At 36.1% G+C, this 17,788-nt stretch overlaps 1 protein-coding gene across 1 annotated transcript in view; it reads right to left on the reverse strand.

Moving 5' to 3' along the window:
• The window catches only part of LOC111058704 (DNA-dependent protein kinase catalytic subunit), a 123,544-nt gene that overhangs the window by 34,808 nt on the left and 70,948 nt on the right, over positions 1–17,788 (reverse strand). The window contains exons 25-27 of the mRNA XM_039427020.1: positions 9,805–10,036; positions 8,928–9,134; positions 1,127–1,267 (exon numbers count right to left, since the gene is read on the reverse strand). Of these exons, the coding sequence (XP_039282954.1) occupies positions 1,127–1,267; positions 8,928–9,134; positions 9,805–10,036 (580 nt within the window). The remainder of the gene's footprint in view (positions 1–1,126; positions 1,268–8,927; positions 9,135–9,804; positions 10,037–17,788) is intronic.

A 17,788-nucleotide genomic window follows, 5' to 3' on the forward strand; every position in this document is an offset into this window, starting at 1 on the left:
TACTGATTTTGTAACAATAGGCTATAGGTACCGGTACACAATGTTCCGGGGGTTTGGGGGTTTTCAGAAGGGATGTTCGCCCTTGGGAAAACTTTTAAAATTCAAAATCTAAATTAACCTAAACTCTTGAAAAGAGTTAAACCAATTATTCTACATTGCTTCAATCGCATAATGGCTCACACAAAGTTATAAAATATATTTCATTATATATTTTTTTGTCCACGGAGATGCGCGTATCGTCACATAAATAGCACTGGCCTATTGTTGTTGTTGTTGTTGTTTTTGAAGGGACGGATTCAAGGATCCAAAGGTTCAAAGAACCCCACACGTCAACCGAAGCTTATTGTGTTCCCAAGTATTATGTTTGTTAGGCGAACCAATACCTATGTACTTTACAAGAACCAGGAGTTTTTTTTCTATACTAACATTCCATTCATCACCTTGTTGCAATCCTTGTCGCAATCCAGAGTGATATGCTTGGCAGTCTCTTCAGACTGATTAGTCCTCGTGACCTATGTGAGTTCCACTCCTGGCTTTCTTTGTAGGTCCTTCCGCTGAGGAAGGGGCGGCCAAGTTGCCTCTAGGGCGCCCGGCCACCCTTGACTCAACCTCTTGACCAACATTTGTGCCTAGAGTTTCACTCATCTCTGGTCTCTTGGGTTTTTTCTTTTTGCTTCCAAGAAGTTTTGCCCAAATGGCCGCCCTTCTTTGAGCAGTGGTGAGGTTTTGCCTCTCCACCCACTAACTCGTGACCTACGTGAGTTCCAATCCTGGTCTTTTTGTAGATCCTTCCGCTGAGAGAGGGGACGCCAAACTGCCTCTAGAGCGCCCGGCGCCCGGCCACCCTCGACTCAGCCTCTTGACTCACATTTGTGTCCGGAGTTTCACCCATCTCTGGTCTCTTGGGTTTTTCTTTTTGCCACTCCGAAACTCTGCAGGGTCAAAAGCCTCACCTCTCCCAGGAAGTTTTGCCTGAATGGCCACCATTCTTTGAGCAGTGGTGAGTTTTGGCCTCTCCACCCACAAACTCGTGACCTACGTGAGTTCCACTCCTGGCCTTTTAGTAGGTCTTTCCGCTGAGAGGGGACACCAAACTGCCTTAATGTGATGAGTTGAGATAACATACCTTGGAAACATCATCACTTGTGGTAGGATTCGCATGAGTAGTGATCTTATGCAGATTCATAATAGTGCCACATAAGGCGGGCATACAAGGATGGCTGTTCAAATTATCGGCTTCCAATTCAACTACCATCTGATCGGTATCCTAAAATCAATGATACAACCACTTCAAATTAATATTATTCAGTAAACTTACATATCACACACACACACTCATTATAATTATATAAACATTAAATAATTATTACTAGATTAGATAATTTTCAAGCAACAAAATATCAATTGGAATGATAATTATTTTTAATAATATACATGTAAACTCTAAGGTTCAACTTTACGAAATTTATATTGATTTTAAATTGGTAATCAATAATTTTGATGTAAAGTGGACTGTATTGAATAGAAAAGAAACAAGTGATATCTCTACAGAAACAAGTACATGCAATGAATATATAAAAGAACAACTCACCGAAAATCTGCAGAGTACCTAATGTAATATTTATATTATTGAGCTTACAACTCCCAGGTAAGGTATTCAGGTGTCCCCGAGGTAGGAGATGAATCAAGGATGGTGAAAAGGCAAGCTTAATTGTCATCTACTGTTGGTAAATTCGGCTTCCATCATATAACGTTGCACATATATTTCTGACGAGATATTTACGATGTCTTTAAAGACTATAGATCGGTGAACTTTCCAATCGAAAAATAATAGTTTAAAACTTTCAACTAACGGGAGTTTGGCAAACACTCTTCCAAACGTAGGTTTATGGTATACGATTTAACATTAACGAAAAAATAATAATTTGAAGAACGATTTTCTTCTGGGAATGATCGACGAATAATATCAATTCCCGACTCGAAGCAAGCTATTACAAAGCGAGACTGAACTGAAAGAAACAGCCTACCGGCTAGTGAGCGCGACGCACTCAAGTGAAAGAAATACGAACTGAACGAGGAGCGCGCGTCCAATTCAAAAACGAAAAATGAAAACTAGAGCTGGCTCCAACATCCCCCCCGGCTGAAAAGCTATTTTCAGACAAGGCTAGAGAATAAAGAAACGAAAAAACAATGAATAAACGACGAAAGAAATAAAAATAAAACAAAACGAGAATAAAACAAAAAATGCAAAAGGAAAATTATTGAGTAGGCAACGGATACAACTTTGTAGCCGGCCTTTTGAAGCGACCATTGGTGCACCGCACCATAGCCACTCGAACGACACCGTCAGCACCGGGAAATACTTCCTCAATCACCCCCAGAGGCCATTTCAACGGTGCGACATTTGGTTGATCCACTAGGACGATTGTACCAACCGTGAGAGGGGTGGAATCCTTACACCATTTCACACGGGTTTGTAATTCATGTAAGTATTCTTTGCGCCAACGACTCCAGAAAGACTGAACCATTTGATTGACTAATTCAAACCGATCCAAGCGATTCATTGGACGATCTTCCACATTTAACATAGGAAGGTACTTAAGAGGTGTCAAAGTGAGAAAATGAGCCAGTGTGAGGGCGAGGGGTTCACTCGGATCCACGCTCATTTGACATAACGGGCGTGAGTTAAGTACAGCCTCAATTTGAACTAAGACAGTGTTCAATTCTTCGTAAGTCAACAACTGGTTACCAATAACTCGAAACAGGTGTGACTTTACTGATTTTATATTCGCCTCCCAAAGACCGCCGAAGTGAGGTGAACCTGGCGGGATGAAATTCCACTCAATGCTATGATCAGCAAGTTCATTCTGGAGCAGGTTTTGATATTCCTTGGAGTTCAGCATCCGTGACAATTTTATTAGCTCATCATAGGCGCCGACGAAGTTGGTACCATTATCGGAATACATGACCTTACAAGGACCTCGTCGAGCAAGGAAACGGCGAAAAGCTGATAAGAACATTTGGGTCGATAAGTCCGAAACTAATTCAATGTGAACGGCTTTAGTTGCCATACAGACAAAAAGACAAATGTACGATTTAAATATGAAAGGATTCCGACGCCTGGCCATGGTGATTCGAATGGGTCCACCATAATCAACTCCACATTGGACGAATGGTTTAGACGACAGAGTTCTACAGGCTGGCAGATTGCCCATTTTCGGCGGTGTAAGAGTGGGACGATAGTGAAAACACTTGTTACATTTTCGTACATGACTCCTTATAAGGACACGGGCTGATAAAATCCAATATTTTTGTCTCAAAATAGACGCCAATAAATGAGGTCCAGCGTGACAGTGCTTTTCATGAAAATAATCAATCAAAAGCGTGACCAATGGATCATTTTTCGGTAATATAATCGGATGACAGCTGTCATAATTCAACTCAGAATTTTGTAAACGTCCACCCACACGAATAATATCATGATCAAGAAAGGGTGACAGTTGTTGAAGATGAGAAGTACATTCTTTCCCAGCTTTCAATTCCAGTAATTCTTTCGAAAAATGAATTTTTTGTACGACTTTACACAAATGTTTTTCCGCCAAATCGAAATCTAATTCATGAGGTTTAGGCAATAGACGAAGTACTTTCAATATTAACACCATGATACGCAATAGACGTTGGTAGTTGGAACAACGAGCAATTAAAAGATGAATCGAATTATAGATGAATTTTCCGACTGTACTACAGTGACAATTGAGTGAACCTTGACCTCAGGTAGACACTCTATAGGTTCCAGATCGACCTTGACGGGCCAATCACTCTCTTCTAACATTAGCCAAGAGGGGCCAGACCACCACAAATCATGATTAATTATTTCAGAAGGGGATAAACCTCTCGAAATGGGATCAGCTGGGTTTGAATTTCCTGCCACGTGTAACCAGTCGTTGATAGGACAGTCTTGAATTTTCGTAACTCGATTAGCGACGAAAGATTGCCATCTAGATGGACAGCCCCTGATCCAATGTAAGACAACAGTTGAATCCGATAATGCAACAACGCGAGTCACGTGACAACGAAGGCTCAAAACAGAGACAACAACCTGTATTAATTCAGCGAGCAAGAGCGCCGCGCATAATTCAAGCCTAGGTATGGATAAAGTCTTAGATGGCGCGACTTTTGATTTAGCGCACAACAATGTGATAGTTGCAGGTTGCATATCCATTTGAGATTTTATGTAGATCACACCACCATAACCTAAAGTCGATGCATCACAGAAACCAATGACAGTAATTTTCGAATCATTCATCACTCCTAAATGACGTGGTATGAAGAGATTGGACAATAAAGGGAACTCCTTCTGACATGTCTCCCATTGAAGCGCAATAGAGGGAGGTACTGAATCGTCCCAATCAAGACCAGCATTCCATAATTGTTTAATTAAACATTTAAGAAACAAAGTTAGGGGTGACAAGAGTCCCAAAGGATCGAAAATGCGTGCTACTACCGATAAAATGTGACGTTTGGTAGGAACAGACTGATTAGGATTCACTGAAAAACAAAACGAATCACTACCAGGTTGCCATTTCAAACCTAGGACAGCCAACAAATTTCCCATCTCGAAATCTTTAGACAAGGCCGATTTTTCATCTTCCGAGAAATCATTCATCAATTCAGGTGAATTGGAACTCCATTTAGTAAGTTCGAATCCGCCTCTCTCGAACATTCTTTAGCCTGACTACAAAGACGATTTGCTTCACCTAAAGAAGACACACTTGTCACCAAATCATCCATAAACATGTCACTCGGAATACGAGCTTTAGCATCAGGGAAATTTTCACCTTCTTCTTGAACAAGTTGATGGACAGTTCTGAGAGCTAGAAACGGTGACTCACTCAGACCAAATACGACAGTTTTTAATTCAAAAATTTGTATGGGATCATTGGACGAAAATCTCCATAACAAACGCTGAAATTTGCGACACGATTCATCGACAAGAATCTGTCTATACATCTGCTTTATATCAGCAGTTACAGCGATAGAAAATAACCGAAAATTGACTAACAGAACGAAAATATCCGTTTGCAACTTGGGGCCGATATGAAGTATATCATTCAATGATACTCCAGTAGTAGTTTTCGCGCCTGCGTCAAAGACAATACGCAAAGGCGTTGATTGACTCTGAGTTTTGATTACAGCATGATGAGGTATAAAATAACCACTTTTATCACTCTGATTTTTTATCAATTCCATGTGTCCTTGTTTGAGATAATCCAAGAGGACATCGTGATACACTAAACGCATGTTTGGATCACGTGCCAGTCGTTTCTCCAAACTGATGAGTCGACGTTCTGACATAGCATAAGAATCACCAAGACAATCAGGGGATTTTGAAAACGATAATGAGACAACGAATCTACCCGAATTTTCACGACGAACGGACGATGCAAATTCTTCTCGCATTCCAACTCATCAGCAGTGAGTTGTTTTCCTACATCTGGAACGCTTTCCACTTCCCAAAATTTTCGAACTAACTTATCCAACGGTGATGTTAGACAAGTCATCAAACACGTTGAATTTTCTGAAGATTGAGTTAAAATAGGGGCTCTACCCATCAAAATATAACCGAAAACACTTTCCAAGGCCATCAAATAATTCGAATCAATTTCCACACGACCATTTCGGAAATATGGGGCACTAATTCAGCTCCTATAATAGCGTCAATTTCGCTGGGAATGTGATAACTTTCATCAGCAAGTCGAAGACCAAACAAATTTGATAATTTAGAATTATCAATTTTACTAGTGGGAAGCTGTTCCATGATTTTTTCGACAACTAATGGTTCAATGGAAAATTTAACACTAGAATCGAGTCGAGATTGAAGCGTGACAAAAGTACGACCAAAAACTGATTGCGAATTTCCGCCAAAACCATTCACAATTAATTGGAAAGGAGAAATCGATAGTTGCAATTTACGACAAAGTTTACGAGTAATGAAATGACTTTGACTAGCTGAATCAACTAAAACTCTTATTTTGTGCAATCTACCTCTCTTATCAGGTACCTCGACTTGAGCAGTTGATAGTAGAACACTATACGGTGCCGACTTCGAATCGATAGAACAACAGGTAATAGTATTATTTTCTACCTTTTTCGCATCCGAATTTGATGACGAATTTGAAGCATTTCCGAAATGTAAAAGCGAATTATGCTTCTGACTACATTCCTCGCAGTTGGAAGAAGTACAATCTTTACTACGATGGGCTGGCGAGAAACATTTCAAACAGCAACCCTTCTCCTTAACAAAACGAAAACGGTCCCAAGGTGATAACTGACGAAAAAGACGACAATTGATCAATTTATGATTTGTCATCGAACATTTCAGACATTCTGATATTTTTACCGGTGATTTGGTCACTTGCGAATTCGATTGAACAACCAACACTTTGGATTTTGGTATTGGTTTCACTACTGGCTTGCATTGTTTAGACGATTCGTCATGCGGTAACGATTTAATCTGCCTTTCGATGAATGAAACAAAATCAGTATATGTGGGATCATCCTTAGTATGAACTGAAGCTTCAAATGCCTTTCGAGAAACAGGATCTAAATTTTCAACGCTTGGAACAGAAATATTGCATCAGATACATCTTCACCTCGTAGGCGTTTTAAAGCAGTAATTGAACCACAGAACTGATCGACTATAGAAACTAAACCTGCACGAGACTCAGATTTTAGACAATTGAATTCGAAAATTTGTTTCAAGTACACATTTGAGAGTGAGCGGGGGTCATTGAACCGCTTAATTAATGCATCCCAAATAATTTCATAATTATTAGCAATAGGTGGTAGATGACGTGAAATATTAGCCGCTTCTCCAGATAGTTTGGACACCAGATATTGGACCTTTTGTTGATTTGGAATCGATTTGTTGTCATGAATCATGCATTTAAACATTTCGTAGAATACCGCCCATTTTGATTGATCTCCGTCGAACACAGGAATTTCAATTTTTGGTAAAATATTAGACGAATCCTTATTGGAAGATACAGGTTGAGCCGGGGTAGAAACACTAGGTACAACCTGACTGCGTTTTTTCAATTCACTAGCAATTGCTTCCATATGTTCGAACATTTCCATATGTGAACTACTAAATTTGGGTACAAATTCCGGGTCTTTTTCCATTTCAAGCTCCTGTATTTCCATTTCAACAGCTTCATAATCCTGAACAGTTGAGAGTGGAACTATAGAGAATTAGAAATTGTTTAGCACTAGCTTCTTCTTTTAAAGCCTTTTTCGACAAATCGAAAGTACGTTGAATACGATAGAAATATTGCTCAAGTTTAGCTTGTTTGAGCTTTAACTTCTTTTCACTCATGATTGGATATTGGAAAGGTCTTAATGATTTTCATTTACTAATTTTCGAATAAAATTACGAATGCAACAATGAACGATTTTCATTGATGATTCAAGCAAGCAAAATGATAATGTTAGTACAAATTGAACAGAGAAAGCTCAATAGACAAAGCAAGCTAAGCGATAACGTTATCAGCATTGCAAAGTAACAGTTCCGATCGGACAATAGAGATAAGAGTGAACCAACCTGATCGGCTCAATTCATAATGTACAAACAGGTTTGAACCCTAGCATGCACAAACGATTTACAATAAAATTGGATAAGTGCTTGCCAAATATTTGAATAAAAAATAGCCAATAAAATCCGGCCCGGAGGACCAATGTAAACTCTAAGGTTCAACTTTACGAAATTTATATTGATTTTAAATTGGTAATCAATAATTTTGATGTAAAGTGGACTGTATTGAATAGAAAAGAAACAAGTGATATCTCTACAGAAACAAGTACATGCAATGAATATATAAAAGAACAACTCACCGAAAATCTGCAGAGTACCTAATGTAATATTTATATTATTGAGCTTACAACTCCCAGGTAAGGTATTCAGGTGTCCCCGAGGTAGGAGATGAATCAAGGATGGTGAAAAGGCAAGCTTAATTGTCATCTACTGTTGGTAAATTCGGCTTCCATCATATAACGTTGCACATATATTTCTGACGAGATATTTACGATGTCTTTAAAGACTATAGATCGGTGAACTTTCCAATCGAAAAATAATAGTTTAAAACTTTCAACTAACGGAGTTTGGCAAACACTCTTCCAAACGTAGGTTTATGGTATACGATTTAACATTAACAAAAAAATAATAATTTGAAGAACGATTTTCTTCTGGGAATGATCGACGAATAATATCAATTCCCGACTCGAAGCAAGCTATTACAAAGCGAGACTGAACTGAAAGAAACAGCCTACCGGCTAGTGAGCGCGACGCACTCAAGTGAAAGAAATACGAACTGAACGAGGAGCGCGCGTCCAATTCAAAAACGAAAAATGAAAACTAGAGCTGGCTCCAACAATACATTAGCCTATTGTAGATAATAGAGTTAAGATCACACAGATGCTCGGTTCTTATTTAGCATGCTGCATACAATGCAAGATGCACATGCAATAAGCAAGAAAGCAAATTGTTAAGCCTCATGCGTTCGAATATGGTTGATTAGCGTGCTAGCAAGTTGGCCTGTATAGCTAGCAATCACTTTAATGGTAACTCAAAAACTAGTTACATATAACAGATGCCAGCCAACTGTGTGTCTCAGATCTTTCGTTACTAACTCTTCATCCTGGTTGCAGGAAGTATATTAAATTCAACCATTATTAAGCGAGTTAAAGTCGCTCAAAACAATGCTGCGAGAAAAAATGGATGAATTGGACGGCAATACCAAGACGTCTTTAATCTGCGCTTATAATTAATAGTTGTAAATGCAACCTAGCATTCTATTTAATGGAAATGGGAAAAATAAATGCATCAAGTAATAACCAACACGAGCATCATACTAAATAATTGAAAGAGTTACCTCATCCTCATGTAATACGGGTTCTTGTTCCCTCAAAATAACATTGGAAAGGTCGTATTTATAAACATCTTCAGCGAATGTTGAATTTCCCAAGCTCTGTGTGAATAGCTGGTAACTTTCCATGCTTGAAGCGGAAGAGCGGCGTTTGCGTTTCTCAGCTCTCACTGCTCGCCGGATTCCAATCAAAGCTTGTTTCCTCTTTGGTATCTGAAAATGACAGCTTTATTGAATCGATTCAATCTTCGATCAAACATATGTTTATCCATTTGATCAGAAGGCTATCGTATTATGGGATTTGAATAATTTATATGACCAACAAAGAAAAAGAGAATTTAGTTAATCACTGATATTTTGGAGCCACATAATTGGAGTATGCAGAATTTAGTGATTAACTGAGTTTTTGGATGGAGCGAAACGATGAGAACGAACAATACATGAGAGTTGTTTCATTAACAACTTTCAAGAATTATAAATTCCAAGAACATTACATTGAATATTTACATGAGAAATTTCAAGAGAAAGAAAAACACTCAGTATCAAGGAAACCAGAAGGAATCCTGAGACTGTACGTTCCTAGCATTACTCTTTAAGAGAATACGCTAGTTATCGATTGCATTGAACCGTTAAACAACACATTTTATTCAGTAAAACCTTTCTTCTCATTAATTTTCAACGTCGTATTGAGCGTTTCTTCGATTTCAAAAAATAATGAAAAATAATATCTCACATTACAGAGAGAAATTATAAATAAAATGATTAATTTTTTAGTATGAACTATAAGAGCTTCTGAAAATACTTTGTTCAGTCCTAGTCTCAATACTTTGAAGTGAGAAATATTTTTTCTAAATAATACTAAAATAAAATATAGTACAATTACCTCATCAAAGACCATGTTGGATATCGAAATCAACTCTCTAGGCATGATGAACTTGATATTCTTGAATATAAGTCCATAAAACTGCAATGCGTTGAAATCTCTTTTAGTATTTGATACAAGAATGATGAGCGTGTTGAAAGCTATCTGTTTGTAGCTCAGGTAGAGCTCATAGTGATCCCTGATCTCCTCTTTAGCTTCTTCGTTCAGCTCATCTCCTAAATAAGCTAGCACTCTGCAATAGAAAAGTCTTTAGGATGGATCTTGAAGGAATGAATGGAAATTCAAGGCATGAAGACATTGACAGAATGAAAACGTGTGAACATTCTTATAAGGAGCAATAGTAATATTTTCTGAACAGAAGAGCAGAAATTCGTTAAATGGAAAAAGATGAGATGTGCTTTGATCACCAAGAGTAATAGATAAGAGAGAACTAATCTCGTCATTTGTAGTGTAGATAACCAATAAGAACGTATTACTATCAGGACTAGAGAAAAGAGCAAAGCATTTCTCAGGTTGATGGAACTAAAATCATTGCACATTTCCGACAAATCCTATAGGGAGATTCATTGCAATTTCTTATAATACGTATATAACACATATTCAACCAGTGCTAACAATTTGAAATCAATTTCACTGTAGGAAGTGATGAAACTCCCTCCAACTAGATTTAATTAGAACTTCTAGCAACAGAATGAAGCCTAGGACCCTGCAAAACCTTCCATAGCTTCTCTCCATGAGTTTGCATTATACTCCTAACCACATCCTCTATCAACAAGAACAGTGATAACTGATATTATTTATTATCAAAGGAAGTTATAAGACATGTATATAATAAGAGAGAGTAGGGTTGTGTTTGTTCGTTTGTTCGTTCGCATCAAAACATGTCAACTTGTGGATTGCATACCGGAAAAACGGGAATGATGTAGATCTCCAAATTTTGCACATAGATTCTAAAAATATCAATCTCGTGCACCTTGAAGCCCAAATTTTAATTTTCCTTCTAGATTTTTCAGAATTAATGTTCAAATTTCATTAATGGTACATACGATTTCATAAAAAAGGAACAAATCATATGGTCGAAATTGAAAAAAGAACATCTGTTTCTATTATTGCTTTCTATCTGATATTACTTAACCTCAATAATATTGTTTTGGTAATTGATTAATATTTTTAATAATAATGATAATATTTTTATTATAAATATAATAATAGTATTGTATTGATAATTAATAAATATTTCCATTTTCGCAAACTCTGCATAATAATATGGTGAATGTGAAACAGCTGCATCAAAGAAATTAACTCAAAAACATGGTTTTGAAACTTAGTTTTCTTGATGCAAAATTCTTAAGGCCATTCCACACAGCACGTGGCGTGCGTGGCTGGACGCACGCCACGCCGGCCACGCTTGAAAAGATCGCTCAGAGAGCGAACGGTAGCCACGCGTGGCTAGTATAGCAAGCGTTGCCGCGTGGCCGTGGCTGCTATGTGAATTGCTTCATTTGATTAGCTGGGAAGCGATGTTTTGAATAGTAGCTAGCGTGCGTCCAGCCACGCACGCCACGTGCTGTGTGGAATGGCCTTTAAGCCTACACGTGGCATGGATTATTAAAGCTGTGCAAAGGCTAAAAATAAACTTTCTACTGGTGATATTTTTCATAGTTTTTCGATTTGTACATCATCAAGCTATCAAAATGGAAAAGTTTTCTCAGGAAAACATTTTTTTCCAATTATTAATTTTTGAGATATGAGCGCCTGAAGTTCAAATTTTTGGGACAGAACATTTCAAATTCGGTAAGAAATAAATCCATGAGATTGAGTGGATAAATTCTCCATGGTATTGATGATTGAATAAAACAAAAATTTCCTGAAAATTTCAATTTTTGATGAAGTTATTCATTTTACCAAAAATAACTTTTTTGAGTAATTTTTGGTCATTTTTAGTAAATTGAATAACTTTCTCAAAAATTAATATTTTCAAAACATTTTTGTCTCATTAAATCAACAATATCATGAAGAATTTATCCTCTGAATCTCATGGATTCCCGAATTCATGAATTCTCTTACCGAATTTGAATTGTTTTGTCCCAAAAATTTGAACTTTAGGCGCTCATATCTCAAAAAGCAATGATCGGAAAAAATGTATTTCTGAGAAAACTTTTTTATTTTGATAGCTTGATGATAGACAAATCAAAAATATCACCAGTAGAAAGTTTATTTTTCTCCTATGCACAACCTTAATTTTCCAGCTAGAACAGTTTTTTGAGACAAAGTGCTAAATAAACGTCTACAGTTTCATCAATGCTGTATCGGCAATGTGAAAACGCGTGCCGTTAATATGTCTTTGAATAAAGGTGTTGATATTTACATAAAGAAATTATTCTCTTCCATTTTTATTTAATTGAAATTCCAAAATTATTCGAGCTCTGATAGAATGACTGACTCACTGTACAGTCAGTCGAAAATGTTAATATTGGAATGAGGGGTATTTTGGCAAGCTCAGCAAAAACATAAGGTCATAATGCACCTTTTCGTTATATCTTCAAATGAAAAATGAGTTTTGTGGGTTGTCAAACTCCCTCGGGAAACTACTCAACTTATTCTATCTTTTAGTAAAATAACAATGATCATCCATTCATCTATCATCTTCTATATTATAATAAAGGAAAGAACTGGATTATACACGTATACAGGTGTAAAGTATAGGAAAATTATGTTTGACGCATCATCACGTCTGAACTACTTACTGTACTGATTAACATGACTTTTTGCATATAGATTCTTGCTTAACCGAGGATGGTTATAGACCTATTTTAAATTCTTCTAGATTTCATTACGTCAAGTTTTCAGTTTGTCAAACTTTAAAATAGACCCTTGCGAAGCACGGGTTACCTGCTAGTAGCTTGATAATTTGATACATCAATCGTCAACTGTTAATACTCCCACCATAACTCTGTTACAGGACATGAAATTGATTTAATGGATAATATTACAGGATGTTGCAAAATGTATATGCAGGACATCAGACTTGATAAAAATTACAACTTGTTTTACTTTATTGGGAAAAAATAGATAGATATAATACTTAACAAATTCACATACCTTGTCGTACAGGTTCTCAGAAGCACAGCACCATTCTTATCAAATTCTTCAGATTTAGTACAATAGGATTTGTTTTGGATGTCAAATCTGATGATGGAAATTTACTGAAAAGAGCACCAATAAGAAGCATAGAAGCTGCTCTGGTAGGTATCAAGCGTTTCATGTTATCCTGAGGACAAAAAACACCTAATAATAAATTTAAATAGCATACGGTAAGCATCAGATTTTGAATCTGAGTTACACTGAGAATATTCTTCTTTTTTACATTACTGATATTGGTGGGTATTATTTTTATAATTGTGGTATTGAATGATAATATAAAATCAATAATAATAGATTTTATTTTGATTTATGAATATAGTTGATTAAGGACAAGTTGAATTATTATTTGAGTTTAAGAACGTTAAATAACTTCAAGTTGAAGACTTTTTTGTTTTAATTTAGAAGCATACTAACAGAGGAACTTAATTCTTATTTTATTTATGTCATATATTATATCATGAAATGTTTTTCCGAAACCCTCAATTAGTTTAATGAAGTGGAAATCCAAGAAAGATTCATTGCATTTTCGTTTTTAATATTCATTAATCAGTTTTAACGAACAGTTTTAAATGATATTCAGTTGTTGAAATGATTATTAACATGTATATTTTATTTTATCTTGTTCATTTACAATTTTGAAGGAGAGATCAAAGTGAAACATATTGCAAAAATGTTTCAGTCTTTCAAATTGTTCTACTCAAGTAGGCGACCATACTAACTTTAGTTGTGAGCGAATAATTTAATCTATGAAAACAACTTGAATTGGCTATCACTATCTGAAAGTATGATATCTTATTGCTTAGATCTATAAAAAAAAAACTTAAAATTGGAAAATACCCACATTTATTTATTTTTTCAGTGTATATTGTTTTGCTTCTAACTTAGTAAAGTCTTTTAATCATCAACAAAGCTATCGGCCTCTTATAATTCTATTTATATTTTTTAGCAGCTTTCCGAAAGCGGATACATTCGAATTGATTTTTATGATTGAACAGAATCTAATTTTTGATTACCAGTTAGTAGAGTGCTTATACTGTGAAGATACAGTAGTTTTTATCAGGCTAGCCAGGAAGATAAGATAGATAATACTCAATCGTTCAAAATTATCCACCAGAATATCCGGAGCTATAATCGCAATTTCGACGAATTCTTAGTATTGATTGAAGATCTCAAAGTAAAATTCGACTGCATTATTCTAACTGAAGCATGGCTTAATTACGATACTGATTTAATAAACATCGATGGTTTCAATGTGTTTAGATCATTCAATAGTATCAATAATAATGATGGTATTGTTATCTACATTGATAGTGCCCTGTCTGTTTCGTGTACTGAGCTGTGTCTGGGAGGGGTTGCCACCTGCCTGAATCTTGTTTTCGACTGGTTTGGTCTGCCTTGCAATCTCCTAGCTATTTATCGCAGTCCAAATTCTAATCAGTTGCTGTTCACAAATGCCTTGAATGATTTTTGTGGCAAGAACTTTGATAACGCTGGCCTTTCGGCAGTAATTGGCGATATTAACTGTGACATACTTAATCCAACCCCAAATATGCAATTAGATCGCTACATGGAGGTGATGTATGCAAACGGCTTAATTTCATGTATTGATAAAGTAACCCGGCCTGATAGTAATACTTGTATTGATCATATTTTTGCAAAAATACCCAACAGAACAAAATTATCATCTTTTATCTTAAAATCCGAAATAACCGATCACTATCCTATCTGCTTAAACATAATTCATAATACCGGTAGTGGTAATTGTAATAATAACAACAATAACAATAGTAATCAATTTCATTCAAAAGTATGTTGGAGCAGAGTTAAACATTGTTTGCAATTTCAGTGCTGGGATGAAGTTTTGAATACAAATGATGTTGACAAAGCTACAGATTCATTTCTCAGTATCTTGAAAACAACTTTAGAGTCTAATTCAAGCAGTACCCCGATAACTTCAAAGAGCAAAAAGATAAAACCATGGATTACGTCAGGATTAGTAATATCTATTAGAATGCGCGATAAACTTAGCAAAAAAGTTCGGGCCCAACCTTTTAATCTCGATCTAAAACAAAGATATATTAGGTATAGGAACTCGCTTCACTCTTTAATAAAAAATGCTAAAAATAACTTTTATAAAAAGAAGATAGATTCCGCAGCTGGCGATCCAAGAAAATTCTGGAAAATCGTCAATGAGATTTCAGGGCGTCCAGTTGGCAAGGAGGTATTTCCAGTCGGGGCTTTTGGGCACAAAACTTGTGATTCGGCTGCCACAGCGCTCGAAACTTTAAGCGATTCTTTTAACGAATATTTCTCCTCTGTGGGAAAACAACTGACGGAGGCTCTGAACCCAGTAGGACCTGCCGAGGTGGATGATGCTGATCATGCTACTCAGTCTGTATTCAACCTACAGCCGATCAGTTCTGAAGAACTTTATGGTGTTATAAACAGTATTAGGGGAAACTCATCACCCGGGTTAGATAGTATACCTACTAAAATGATTAAAAATAACTTTAATGAATTACAACAACCCTTAATGCACATCATAAACCTGAGTATCAATACAGGAAAATTTCCAACATCATTAAAAACAGCAAAAATTATCCCTATCTACAAAGCAGGACCAAAGTCAATAATAAGCAATTATAGGCCAATCTCTCTTCTCACAGTTGTTAGTAAAATAATAAAAAAATGTGTTAAAGTTCAGCTCACAAGATACCTTGTTAGGGAAAATATTATTGCAGACGAACAATATGGATTCATTACCAACAAAAGCACCTCAGATGCTTTGTTTGACCTAACCAAAGAGATAGCTACAAAATTAGGAAATAAGAAGAAGGTTTTGATTACATTTTTAGATATAGCAAAAGCTTTTGATGCGATTGATAGGACAAAGCTTTACAAAAAACTAGAAACAATAGGAGTGAGAAATAGAGAATTGGAGTGGTTCACTAGTTATCTAGGGAATCGCTCACAAATTGTCTCAATCAATGGATCTCTTAGCAAACTATTACCAATAGAGTACGGAGTAGTCCAGGGCAGTACATTGGGCCCTCTATTGTTCTTGATTTATATTAATAATATAAGCAAATTGAAAATTAAAGGGAAACTGTTCTTGTTTGCGGATGATACGGCTGTGGTATCTGAGGGCTGCACGTGGGGTGAGGCATACAAGCACGCATCCCATGACCTTGCCAAAATTAGAAATTGGTTTGACCATAACTCTCTTACAGTTAATATTGAAAAAACCAAACATCTTCCATTTATTGGTCGACAAGATATTGACTGTGATCGCTATGTGTTAAGGATGCACACCTGTGACGATCCTCAGTCGGAGGCCTGCGGCTGTGGCATAATTGAACGGGTTGCTCATTATAAATATTTAGGAGTCATCCTGGATAGTAAATTAAGCTGGGTTCCTCATGTACAAGGGCTGAAGAACCGTTTGAGAAAATTAATCTATGCCTTCTCACGGCTGGGCCAAGTGCTTACTGTGGATCGCTGCAGGACAGTGTACTTTGCGTATGTGCAGTCTTTGCTGCAGTATGGCATTCTGGCGTGGGGAGGTGCGTCATTAGCGGTCTTGGAGCCTCTGTCGGTCGCCCAGAGGTTGATAATTAAAACCATATTACAAAAAAACCAGCGTTTTCCCACCAATCTACTATTCAATATATTTCCAGTAATGAATGTTAGGCAGATTTTCATAAAAACTTTAGTAATTTACATTTTCAATAATAAGGACACTTTTTTCAGAGAGATTCAACACAGTCATCTAACCAGAAACCAAACAATGTCACGTTTATTTAATCCTCCTATTAGTATCAGTTTGCAAAGGCACAATTCATTTTACATTTCGCAATGGCTGTATAGAAACCTTCCTCCAGAAATAGTTGAGGCTGGGGCGGGCCGAGTCACTGTAGTGTTAAAGCACAGAATTTCTGAATGGTTAATGTATGTTGGATCGCAGGATGCAGAGAATTTAATCAAATCACCTTATGTTTGAAATTCAAATTTTAATCTGTTTTTCTTACCAAACACATTTTGCAAAAAGCGATTCCGGCTGTTCTGGTGTGATAAAAATAATAATTATTAATAAATTATAAAAATAGGTATTATTACAAGCCGATTGTCTAATTTTCTTCCAATGGATCTGTCTTTTCTTCCTTCTCAAATTCAAATTGATTTTTTTTCATATAATTAATCCTAAAAATATATTAAATATAATCTATTTTTATTTCATTTACCGTATGTATCTTATACTTATAGCCCAATATTTTTTATTGAACACAACTAATCTTAAGAACTGCTCCCACACACGGACATATAGTCTATGTGGGTTCTAATATTCATTTTATAATTGTAATTGTGTTGTTAAAATTGTATGATACGTGAATAAAATAAATTGAATTGAATTGAATTCTCAAAAATTAATATTTTCAAAACATTTTTGTCTCATTAAATCAACAATATCATGAAGAATCTATCCTCTGAATCTCATGAATTCTCTTACCGAATTTGAATTGTTTTGTCCCAAAAATTTGAACTTTAGGCGCTCATATCTCAAAAAGCAATGATCGGAAAAAATGTATTTCTGAGAAAACTTTTTTATTTTGATAGCTTGATGATAGACAAATCAAAAATATCACCAGTAGAAAGTTTATTTTTCTCCTATGCACAACCTTAATTTTCCAGCAAGAACAGTTTTTTGAGACAAAGTGCTAAATAAACGTCTACAGTTTCATCAATGCTGTATCGGCAATGTGAAAACGCGTGCCGTTAATATGTCTTTGAATAAAGGTGTTGATATTTACATAAAGAAATTATTCTCTTCCATTTTTATTTA

The sequence above is a fragment of the Nilaparvata lugens genome, chromosome 4, assembly GCF_014356525.2.
Source record: "Nilaparvata lugens isolate BPH chromosome 4, ASM1435652v1, whole genome shotgun sequence".
In the NCBI taxonomy this organism is placed as follows: domain Eukaryota; kingdom Metazoa; phylum Arthropoda; class Insecta; order Hemiptera; family Delphacidae; genus Nilaparvata; species Nilaparvata lugens.